Below are 12,305 nucleotides of genomic sequence, written 5' to 3'. Positions count from 1 at the left end.
CCGCATATCCTGTAATCCTGCCAGCCAGAGAGCCTCTGCTGTGCCCCTGTCTACATCATTACCCCGCACATATATAGGGAGATAGATATGTCACCCATTGCACTACTACTGCTACTTTTGCACCCTATCTACATTACAGTACCCCATATAATTCTGGAGACAGTACAAGCCCGTCTCATGCCATAAGCAATAAACAGTAATCACATGCACACACACACACACACACACACACACACATATATATATATATATGGATATATATATATATCACCCATTGCACTACTACTGCTACTTTTGCACCTTGTCTACATTACAGTACCCCATATAATTCTGGAGACAGTACAAGCCCGTCTCATGCCATAAGCAATAAACAGTAATCACACACACACACACACATATATATGGCCTGGTGGCCTGTCCAGGGTGTCTCCCCGCCTGCCGCCCCATGACTGAGTTGGCTCCAGCATCTCCACGACCCTGAGAGCAGGATATGCGGTTAAGATAATGTATATATATATATATATATATATATATATATATATATATATATATAATATTCCTTCTTCTGCAGATGTGGTAGATGATGGGCCAGCATGGCCAGGCTCTGATGGTTCATTGCTGCTCATCCCCTGAGATGACTAATTTCTACCTAAGGTAATGTCTAGAGATACCGATAAACTGAGGTCAAGAAAACCATCAGGAGACTCCGCGATCAGTCCCACAAACTGAGGTCAGCAGGCCCAGGGAGGCGTATCGTAATGTGTCCGCTGCCCTGGGGATTTTGGGGTTCTAGGACTGGGTATCCTGGCTGCAGCAATACCCTTTCCTTTTGGTTTTGAAAGGCTTGTACTGTCTCATAAAGAATTTACTTGAGGAGAATCCAGTGAGTCAAGTAAATTCACATAATCTTGTGAACATAAAACCACAGTAACATGCAAACAAACAATGTAATATATCAAATAAACTCTATAATTATTAACACTATCTGCATTACCCTATATATGATATCAAATTGTCGTGGCAATTATTGAATTCCGAATTCACGAACGGACGCATCCAAGCCCCCATCCAAGCCCCCTATCAATACAGTACAGTCTCTCTTATAGGACAGTTGTCTCTCTTCTTCCCCTCCTTATCTCATGTCGTCCAGCTCTCACCCACCCAGGCCATTTGTCCATTTAGCGTGTACAGACTTACCACACAGACTGGCTACACACTCTGTGAGTCTCCCATACAGCCAACAATTAGCAATAGGCCCCTATTTGTGCACCTGGAGAAGACACTTTATAAGACCACCTTTGTTCTACCACACATGGACTTCCATCTAAGCAATGCAAGGTCGTGGTGAAAGAGTAAAAGTGAGCAAACGTCAAATACGAATTGCCCTCACACAAATAAACTCTCAAATTAAAAACACTATCTGCAGTACCCTCCCCATATGTTTATCAAATCTTACTTTATTCAGACACATGGGTCCACATTAAAAAGAAAAACAAGAACAAAATACAACACAGGACAACAACACAAAAATACAGCTAGAACATTGTTCCAGTGTTTCCAGAAACAAGAGGAGTGCCTGGTGTCACTTTGTGTAGGCTCGGTTAAGTGCATTATAATGACGTTCTGGAATCAATTAATGGACACATAAATTTGCACATAAAATTCCTCTACACAGCATGAAAAGTGGGAACATGACTAGTCACAAACATATGACTTGCACTAGTCCATCTTGGAAGTTTGAGCAAGATTCTGAATGCATCATTATACATTTTTTTGCTTTTCTATATAATTGCGCCACAAGTGGGCTGTATAGAGTGGAGTAAAGTGGGCTCTAAAAAAGAGCAGTTGGAACATCATCTCCGCGCATATGAAATTTGCGTGCCAGCATATTGGCTTGTGCATACAGTTTGCAGCACAGGCGCTGCACATCGTCGTCGTCCCATAAATCATTCCTGATGATGTGACCCAGATATTTTACTTTGTTCACCACATTTAGTGCTCGGTCTGCCAGGGAGAACGAAGGAAATGTTCGCTTCTGATCCTCCTTGGTTTTATCGGTCGTGACAGCGCTCTTATTGGAGTTAAATGTCATGTCATGCTGCACGCCACGACTCGAGCAGACTCTGAGCAGTTGCTGTAAGCCGGCACTGTGAGGGGACAGGGCGACCGAGTCGTCGGCGTACATCAGATGGTTGATAAGACTATCCCCCACCATACGGCCGGTCTTACACTCTTTTTAACTTTTTAGAAATATCATCCATATACACAGAGAACAGGCGACAGTATTCCACCTTGCCGGACCCCATTGGTCACCGGGAAGGGTGCAGATGTGCTCTTACCCCATCTGACTTGCACGGTTTGATATGAACACCAAAAATGCGAGATCCTTATCGGATAAGAGGGGACCCCCTCGCTCTTGTAGTCCAACATGCATCCAGAAAACACACAAATACTGTAGTGTTGCGTCTTCTATATTTACTAGCCACTTCCTTCGGTGCACACATGCACAAATCTGTGCCGTGTTTATTTCTAGAGCCAAGCTGATTGTCAGTAGTCGATGTGTATTCTTGAGGCCTACCCAAGAGAATTGGTTCCGATACTTTGGAAAGCACGCTAGCCAGAGCAACTGGCCTATAATTTTCTATGCTGGATCTTTCGCCAGTTTTGTCTGTGATTACTGGCGCTAGTAAGACAGACAACGTAGAGTCCGGTAGGATGCCCTGCATTAACCATCCAGAAACACTGAGATTCTGTGGCCAGCGTGCTCCAGATGTCCCGCTGTTAGTGCTCACTGACAACTTCTCAATGGCGTAGCACCCTTCATCATCGGGTCTAATAACCACGTCGCCGTCGTTAGAGACGTCGCCAGCATTAAATCCATGGCTCTTTACGCAGTTAAAAATGCCTCGACAGTGTCTTCTCCACAGCTCGGCAATGTTTTTAGGCCCGGTAATCCCATCAATGCTGGATGGCAAGGACATCTTGCTATTAGTAATAACCTTAACCTCCTCCCAGAAGTCATAGACATTATCCTGCTGATGCTTTTTGGCCGTGGAGTTCGCCCTCGTGGCCTGCACATTTCTCTTCCGAGCCGTCCCGGTCTCTGCTCCACCCCCTCTGCCGACCCGGGGAGGGCTGCAGACTATACCACACGCCTCCTCCCATACATGTGGAGTCGCCAGCCGCTTCTTTTCACCCGACGGTGAGGAGTTTCACCAGGGGGGCGTAGCGCGTGGGAGGCTCACGCTATTCCCCCCCCCTCTCCTAACCGACCAGAGAAGGCGCTAGTGCAGCGACCAGGACACATACCCACATCCGGTTTCCCACCCGCAGACACGGCCAACTGTGTCTGTAGGGACGCCCGACCAAGCCGGAGGCAACACGGGGATTCGAACCGGCGATCCGTGTCGGAACGGCAATGGAATAGACCGCCACGCCACCCGGACGCCCTTCTTCGGCCTCTACATGTAGGTCAGCTACATATTCACTCCGTCCTGGCCCGACATTATGTTGTTTAGCCCTTTTTTGGCAGAGTGATTTACTGCCATTATTTAGACAAGTCACAATTTTACCATACATTATACTACATAGATGGGCGGCACAGTGGCGCAGTGGTTAGCGCAGTCGCCTCACAGCAAGAAGGTCCTGGTTTCGAGCCCCGGGGTAGTCCAACCTTGGGGGTCGCCCCGGGTCGTCCTCTGTGTGGAGTTTGCGTGTTCTCCCCGTGTCTGCGTGGGTTTCCTCCGGGTGCTCCGGTTTCCTCCCACAGTCCAAAGACATGTAGGTCAGGTGAATCGGCCGTACTAAATTGTCCCTATGAATGTCCATGTGTGTGTGGGCCCTGTTCAATGGCCTGGCGGCCTGTCCAGGGTGTCTCCCCACCTGCCGCCCAGTGACTGCTGGGATAGGCTCCAGCATCCCCGTGACCCTGAGAGCAGGATAAGTGGTTCGGATAATGGATGGATGGATGGATGGATGGATGGCTGGATGGATGGCATACCTGGTCAACTCAGGTAGACTCTCACATTTAACATCATAGACACAGGTATGTGATCTCCTGTGGCCAGACCGTACGAGATCTCCACTTTCTCTAAACATTCACGAGCATGGGCTGTACATATACCGTGATGCAGCCAGGATGCTGTATGCCATGCTGCGCTGGTAGGTGTGGCGCTACCCACAGGCAGCAGCGCTTTACTACAAAGAACCAACTCGCAATCTTGACAAAACTGGATCAGGTGTTGACCAAATAAGGAATTATCATTTGAGATATCAGCATTCGTGTCTCCCACAACAACTATACACCTATGTGCACTTTCTTTAATAATAAATGAAATAATAAAAGTGAGCCTATTAAGGTGTTCATCCTCATTTTGGTAACATTCATAAGGAGCGTAAACATTTAAAATTATAAAGACATTCTTATTACATACAACTTTGGTTGCTATGCACCAGTCCACCTCTAATCTAGTCACCCTGATCAGTGGATCATACTTCTTGTGCCAGAGAATGGCCAGCCCCCCAGGTATTCTGCCACGCACGGTCCCCGGGCTTCCCAGATAGCAAAACTGCAGTGGCCCGGACCCGTCCCACACCCGACTTTCATCCGGCCCACATATCGCGTGGAATGATGCCGCTTGGGCAGTCCAGAACCAAGCCATAGCAATGCCGCATGTGCCACATATTTGCCAAAGGTGGCCCATATTTGTGTTGTGATATTTGGGCCATATTCACCATTTACCACACGGGGCCACTTCAGGGTCACATCCAGATCACATGTTGCCCAGAGCACCGCATCTTTGCCAAAAAAGGCCCACATTTGATTTGGCATATTTGGGCCATATTTGCTGTTATACATGTGGGCCACTTCAGGCTCACATCCATTTTGTCATGGCCAGGAGAAAACCATCAGTGCCGCATCGTTGCCTGAAGTGGCCCACATCCGGATGCTGTCTGGGTTAGGTCCGTTGTGGACTCCCCTGCCCCATGGAAATCATTACTGACAGAATCAAGTCGATCTAAATCTTGTTTAGCTAACGACGTCTCTTGTGTACACAAGATATCAGCGTTCCCCAGGAGCTTGTCTATAACAACACGCCGCGCTTTGCCCCCTCCGCGCCGACCCGGGCCCAAGTCAGGCGAGTTATATGCAGAGGTGTAAAAACCAGGTCCAGAAAGTAAATGTCCAAACCGTGTATTTGCTCCAACCATGTTACAAAACCAGCTGATTTCATGAACTAGTTTTCTCTACCTAGCTGAGGGGTGGCGTTGACTAGAATCTGCTGGTGTGGTGCACGAGTGGAGCAAATACATGGTTTGGACTTTTACTTCCCGGACCTGGTTTTTACCCCTCTGGTTATATGACACAACGCTCATGAATCACAACCATATCTTCCTAGCGGCAGTACGTGGTTTTACGTCCGCTGGCCCTGCAGTAGTCCTGGTTTTGCACGCCTCATAGAAACGCTGCACAAAAATCCCTTCTGGCCAAAGCTGTGGTTCATACATGCCTCCCATATTTTAAAGGCACTGAACCGACTTTGAACAGTGTCTAGCTTTTGATACGTTACATCGCGGTGGGGTTTGTCCATGCAGCCATTATCCGGACCACTTATCCCGCTCTCAGGGTCGCTGGAGCCTATTCCTTGGACTGTGGGAGGAAACCGGAGCCCCCGGAGGAAACCCACACAGACACGGGGACAACATACAAACTCCACACAGAGGACGACCCGGGACGACCCCCAAGGTTGGGACTACCCCGGGGCTCGAACCCAGGACCTTCTTGCTGCGAGGCGGCCGTGCTAACCACTGCGCCACCGTGCCTTATACAGTCCAATAAAGCAGAAATAACCCCAAAATAATGGGGGGGGGATAGAAAGTGTTGATGGTCTTTCTTTCTAATATGAAATAAAATCTCTAATTAATAACACTATGTGCATTACCCTGTATATATGTCAATTAAACTCTACTCAGCAGCCATTCAGCATTATCAGTAATTCTTCATATCATCAGCGTTTAGTGATGTGACAATGGTATCAAGTTACACAATGATAACAGCTGATGTTCCCTCAGACCCGGGCCTCCGATGTTCCCTCAGACCTGGGCCTTCGATGTTCCCTCAGACTCAGGCATTTGATGTTCCCTCAGACCCGGGCCTCCGATGTTCCCTCAGACCCGGGCCTCCGATGTTCTCTCAGACCCGGGCCTCCGATGTTCCCTCAGACCCGGGCCTTCGATGTTCCCTCAGACTCAGGCATTTGATGTTCCCTCAGACCCGGGCCTCCGATGTTCCCTCAGACCCGGGCCTTCGATGTTCCCTCAGACTCAGGCATTTGATGTTCCCTCAGACCCGGGCCTCCGATGTTCCCTCAGACCCGGGCCTCCGATGTTCCCTCAGACCTGGGCCTCCGATGTTCCCTCAGACCCGGGCCTCCGATGTTCCCTCAGACTCAGGCATTTGATGTTCCCTCAGACCCGGGCCTCCGATGTTCCCTCAGGCCCGGGCCTCCGATGTTCCCTCAGACCCGGGCCTCCGATGTTCCCTCAGACCCGGGCCTCCGATGTTCCCTCAGACCCAGTCCTCCGATGTTCCCTCAGACCCGGGCCTCCGATGTTCCCTCAGGCCCGGGCCTCCGATGTTCCCTCAGACCCGGGCCTCCGATGTTCCCTCAGACCCGGGCCTCCGATGTTCCCTCAGGCCCGGGCCTCCGATGTTCCCTCAGACCCGGGCCTCCGATGTTCCCTCAGACCCGGGCCTCCAATGTTCTCTCAGACTCAGGCCTTCGCCACAAATTGCGGTCAGTCAGCTTGTATAACACCTGTTGAACCAGGAATCTTGCAAATGACTCTTTACTTTTGACCAGCGGCATTCTGATTCAAACGGAGGGGGCGCGCTCATTCCCCTGGTCAGCGAGGAGGCCCGGGTCCGTGGTGTGGAGAGTATGACGCAGGCGCTTAGAGACCTGGTCCTGGATGCAAGCGCAGCGGAGGAAGGCTCCAAGTTGCACTGGAGTGACACTGGGTTTTGGAAATATGTACCCTCATTCACAACTGGAAGCAGCCCAACACCACCAAAGTTTTGTAATTCAGCAGTTATGGGATGCACCTTGCTCAAGTGCACACCCGCCGTCGTATCTGAGGAAAGACAGAGTGTGTTTAACCCAGATTACCCAGGGGTTCACCGCCAGTGATCGACCGATGTTTAGACCTGCCACAGCCACAACCCTTACGGGTTAGCGTTCACCACGAAGCAATAACAGGAAATGGCTGCATTTCTAAACAGGCATTCAGGAAAAACGGCAGGAAAGGCACATCTGCGGTTTGTTTGTCTTGCATTCTTACCGGTCTTTATCCACGTTTCCCGTGTCTGTATTCTACATTTAAGAGCTTTCATTGAGGAAGTTAACAAACAAAACCTTGACGGACTCTATCCATATCATCAAAACGCAGTCAAAAGGAAGGTATATGCTCAAAACAGCAATTTTATTAGAATAAAGACTATTTAATTCATACATTAAAAAAGTACAAAGTTCTAAAATATGTAAAAACCTGTTTTGAACAGAAATAAATGTAGCATTATAGTACTATTATAGCATTATAGTATATATTATAGTATTATACTATACATTACTATATATTAAACATTAATATACACCACTATACATTATAATATCACTATTATATTATACATTAATATACATTATAGTATTACTATTAGACTATACATTACTATACATTATACATTAGTATACGTTATAGTATTACTATTAGACTATACATTACTATACATTATACATTAGTATACGTTATAGTATTACTATTAGACTGTACATTACTATACATTATACATTAGTATACATTATAGTATTACTATTAGAATATACATTACTATACATTAGACATTATTATACATTATAGTATTACTATCATAGTAAATGTAATATTGTTAAATCACAGACAACTATACATATTTCTATGGAGGAAAAAAAAGATATAGATGTTGGTTCCTGTTTGAACTCCGTTCAGTATCTCACTCTGCAGGAGAGCTCTCTAGCTATTCAACCACTCATGTGTGAAGGGGGTCGTCCCATTACTTGCCTTGTTTAGGGAAGGGTCTCTGTTTACGGCATCATTGAGGAAGCAAATTGGGCTTCTCTGTATACTTTGGTCCAGATTTGTGGGTTTGATGTCACTGAGCCTTCATCGCCACATACGATCCTCAGTGTTGGTGCTACATGAATGGGCGCCACATATTTCGCATATTTGAAGTTCCTGATATCCGTCGTGCAGAAGGTCTGCCTCATGGGGCACAGTCCAAAATGAGATGTCCACCGTCCAGAGTTAGAAAGAGACCTTAAGGGAGTCCAAGTTCTCTGATAACATCGCATCACATCTCATTAACCCCCCCCGCCCCCCGCATGGCACAAGGGAGAAAAACAACCCGAGAATCCAGTCGCTGAGGTCAATGGACGCTGTGACTGACAGACAGGTTGTGACTGGGTCTTCTGTGGCTGAATCACTGGCTCCAAAAGGCTGAGATTCCTCACCCAGTTATCAGAAAACCTGCGTTATGTCAGGTAACCTAAAGTTTTATATCAAATTCCCTTTCAGTCAAGAGTAAAACAATAAAAAAAATAAAAAAAACACGTGAATTTGTAAGAGAAAACTAATATTGTGTATGGTGTCTTATTCTAGAAGACGCTAGGGGTTAAGAAACTCAGCCATTTGCAAAGCCATGTCAGAAACACTTGTTCCATGCAGTCGCACTATGGGCTTTTCCCTCTCTCAGCGTAATTTACAGGCATCTGGACTTGGCACCCAGAATATCCGTTGGCCAATTTTGGAAATTTTTACGGCACAGCCGGAATGAACAGCTATAATAATCCTCCCCGTCTGCACTTAAATAATAGTCAAATATAGCCTCGATGTTTCAGGGAGAAGTATAGGTCTGAAACGTGTGCCATTATACTGCCGATAACTCAACAGGCTCTTCCGGCAGGCCCTCCTGGAGAATCTCTGGCGCAGAAGCAGTCTCGGTTGCAGAAATGGACTGGCTGAGCTCTCTCAGGGAACTCTTAGTTAGGTCCAGGCATGCGCGCTTCACGATGTGGCGGACCTTTTTGCCCAGCAGCATGTAGAGCAGCGGGTTAACGCAGCTGTTGAAAAAGGCTAAACTGGTGGCGAGAGGAAATCCGGTTCTGAGTATGTTGTGCAGGTACATCGTCGAGTGGATGGACAGCTCCATCAAGCTAAACGTATGAAAGGGTGCCCAGCATAAAAAGAAGGCCAGAATGACAGCGGCAACGGCTTTGGAGAAGCTAGACAGGCGAACAGAACCCCGAGACCGGTTGACTTTGACAGTCAGAAGCACACCGGTCATACATATAGCACTGAGAGGCAGCAGGAAGCCCACGGTAGTGCGTATGGCCACTAATACGATGTGTCTCACAGCCGCGGCGTGTGCACTCCCCGCGTGGAGGTTGTTGAAGCACACCACCTTGTTGTGTAATTGCATCGTGTCGCGGAAGATCAGGGACGGACAGCTAAGCGCGGCAGACACCCCCCACACACACCCACATACAATCCAAGCTCTGGGCACGGTGCGGTACCTTTGACACCAGCTGAGGTGGACCAGCGACACGTACCTGTCCACGCTGATCACCGTGAGAAAGAGCACGCTGGCGTACATGTTCATCACGGACACGAATGAGTTCAGTTTACACATGGCCAAACCGAAGTTCCAGTGAAAGTCCCGCAGGACGTAATCGATGGAGAAGGGTAAGAAAACCACAAACACAAAGTCTGCCACCGCCAGGTTGAGCAGCCAAATGATGTTGACGGTCCTTTTGCTTTTGCACGCTGTCACCCAAATGACGATGCCGTTTCCAATCAGGCCGAACACGAAGGAGATGCTGTAGACGACCACCGACATGAGATGCATGGTTTCTCTCTGGCTGTAGCCGTCGTCGGTCTCCTCGAAGTCTCCGTACTCCAGGTAGTCTCCGTAGGTGTAGTTCCCGTAGTTTTCTGTGGGGTCGGCCATGGCTGCGAGAATGTGAGCCTTGTCAGAAGCTGCCTGCGGGGGGGGGGGGGGGGGGAGAATAACCAATATAAGACGCCTTCCTAGAAGAGGGCTTTATTGAAATACGGTGGCATTATGAATCATTCAGTCGCGAATCTAGCTCATATTATTGGTTAAAAAAGAGAGAGAGAGAGAGAGAGAGAGAAGACAAGCTCTTACCTCTCACACTGCTGAGTTGTTTGTTTTATGTTTTTCCAAAATGATCCACTATTGCTTGACTTGGTTCAGTTCATTCTGTCGTTTTAAGTGGGGGCTGGGTGTGTCCTAACCTAGGAGCACAGTGTCCATTTGAAACCACAAGATAGTCTGAGGTTGCAGTTCCTTTTACCTATAAAACACACACACACACACGCACGCACACGCACACGAACACACACACACACACACACACACACGTCTTATATATCTTATATATATGTCTTATATATCTTATATATTATATATATCTTATATGTCTTATATATCTTATATATAATATATGTCTTATATATCTTATATATGTGTGTCTTATATATCTTATATAATATATATATGTCTTATATATAATATATATGTCTTATATATATGTCTTATATATCTTATATATAATATATGTGTCTTATATATCTCATATATAATATATATGTCTTATATGTCATATATATGTCTTATATATCTTATATATAATATATATATATGTCTTATATATCTTATATATATCCTATATATCTTATATATATATATGTCAACACGGATAGAGGGAAAAAGATTTTAATACATTGCAATGTATTAAAATATTTTCCCCTTTATCAGTGTTGATATTCCGCTCCTCATTATATATATATATATATATATATATATATATATATATATATATATATATATATAAAACACTGGTTTCCAATAAAAAAAAAACTACTCGCTTTTTTTGGCTTTCCATTGGGCAAACGTGAGGGACAGTACCTGGTACCAGGTAATTTTTGTGGTACCACCTCCGTCGAGGTTCCAAGTGAGCTGAGCCGATACTAAAAAGCTGACATGAAAATGCCACTATAAATAAATAAATAAAATAAAAAAAATTTAAAAAAATGTAATTTAAATATAAATAAAAACTTTAAAAAAACAACAACAACCCAAATAGTCAACACGCCGACATAACGACCAGCTGGGCTTTGCCGTGAGGGGGTCCTATCTGCAGTGGAAAACGAAAATCCCCTAAAATAGTAAAGCGAATAGAGTCTAGCAGAGTAGAGTGGAGCAGAGTAGAGTCTAGCAGAGCAGAGTAGAGTCTAGCAGAGTAGAGTGGAGCAGAGTAGAGTGGAGCAGAGTAGAGTCTAGCAGAGCAGAGTAGAGTCTAGCAGAGTAGAGTGGAGCAGAGTAGAGTCTATCAGAGTAGAGTCTAGCAGAGCAGAGTAGAGTCTATCAGAGTAGAGTCTATCAGAGCAGAGTCTATCAGAGTAGAGTGGAGCAGAGCAGACTATCAGAGTAGAGTCTATCAGAGCAGAGTCTATCAGAGTAGAGTGGAGCAGAGCAGAGTAGAGTCTATCAGAGTAGAGTCTAGCAGAGCAGAGTAGAGTCTAGCAGAGTAGAGTCTAGCAGAGTAGAGTGGAGCAGAGTAGAGTCTAGCAGAGCAGAGTAGAAGTCTAGCAGAGTAGAGTGGAGCAGAGTAGAGTCTAGCAGAGCAGAGTAGAGTAGCAGAGTAGAGTGGAGCAGAGTAGAGTCTAGCAGAGCAGAGTAGTCTAGCAGAGTAGAGTGGAGCAGAGTAGAGTCTAGCAGAGTATAGTGGAGCAGAGTAGAGTGGAGCAGAGTAGAAGTCTAGCAGAGTAGAGTAGAGCAGAGCAGAGTAAAGTCTAGCAGAGTAGAGTAGAGTGGAGCAGAATAGAGTAGAGCGGAGCAGAGTAGAGTCTAGCAGAGTAGAGTAGAGTGGAGCTGAGCAGAGTAGAGCGGAGCAGAGTAGAGCGGAGCAGAGTAGAGTCTAGCAGAGTAGAGTAGAACGGAGCAGAGTAGAGTCTAGCAGAGTAGAGTAGAGTGGAGCAGAGCAGAGTAGAGCGGAGCAGAGTAGAGTCTAGCAGAGTAGAGTAGAGTGGAGCAGAGCAGAGTAGAACGGAGCAGAGTAGAGTGGAGCAGAGTAGAGTCTAGCAGAGTATAGTGGAGCAGAGTAGAGCGGAGTAGAGTAGAGTGGAGCAGAGTAGAAGTCTAGCAGAGTAGAGTAGAGCAGAGCAGAGTAAAGTCTAGCAGAGTAGAG

At 46.4% G+C, this 12,305-nt stretch overlaps 1 protein-coding gene across 2 annotated transcripts; it reads right to left on the bottom strand.

Moving 5' to 3' along the window:
* Positions 1 to 7,659: 7,659 nt before the first annotated feature.
* On the bottom strand, positions 7,660 to 10,405 carry cmklr2 (chemerin chemokine-like receptor 2). 2 transcript variants are annotated; one of them, XM_056289781.1, is made up of 2 exons: positions 10,241 to 10,405; positions 7,660 to 10,075 (listed from the first exon to the last, which is right to left on the bottom strand). In XM_056289781.1, exon 2 carries the CDS (start codon positions 10,040 to 10,042, stop codon positions 8,963 to 8,965), a length of 1,080 nt encoding a protein of 359 aa, XP_056145756.1. In that variant the 5' UTR covers positions 10,043 to 10,075; positions 10,241 to 10,405; the 3' UTR covers positions 7,660 to 8,962. The 2 variants fall into 2 exon arrangements, with proteins under 2 accessions (XP_056145756.1, XP_056145757.1); XM_056289782.1 differs by having other exon boundaries at positions 7,660 to 10,071.
* Positions 10,406 to 12,305: the final 1,900 nt, after the last annotated feature.

This window comes from Lampris incognitus, chromosome 11, assembly GCF_029633865.1.
Source record: "Lampris incognitus isolate fLamInc1 chromosome 11, fLamInc1.hap2, whole genome shotgun sequence".
NCBI lineage: Eukaryota > Metazoa > Chordata > Actinopteri > Lampriformes > Lampridae > Lampris > Lampris incognitus.
The sequence above is the reverse complement of the archived record's forward strand: the minus strand, read 5'-3'. Positions and strand labels throughout refer to the sequence as shown.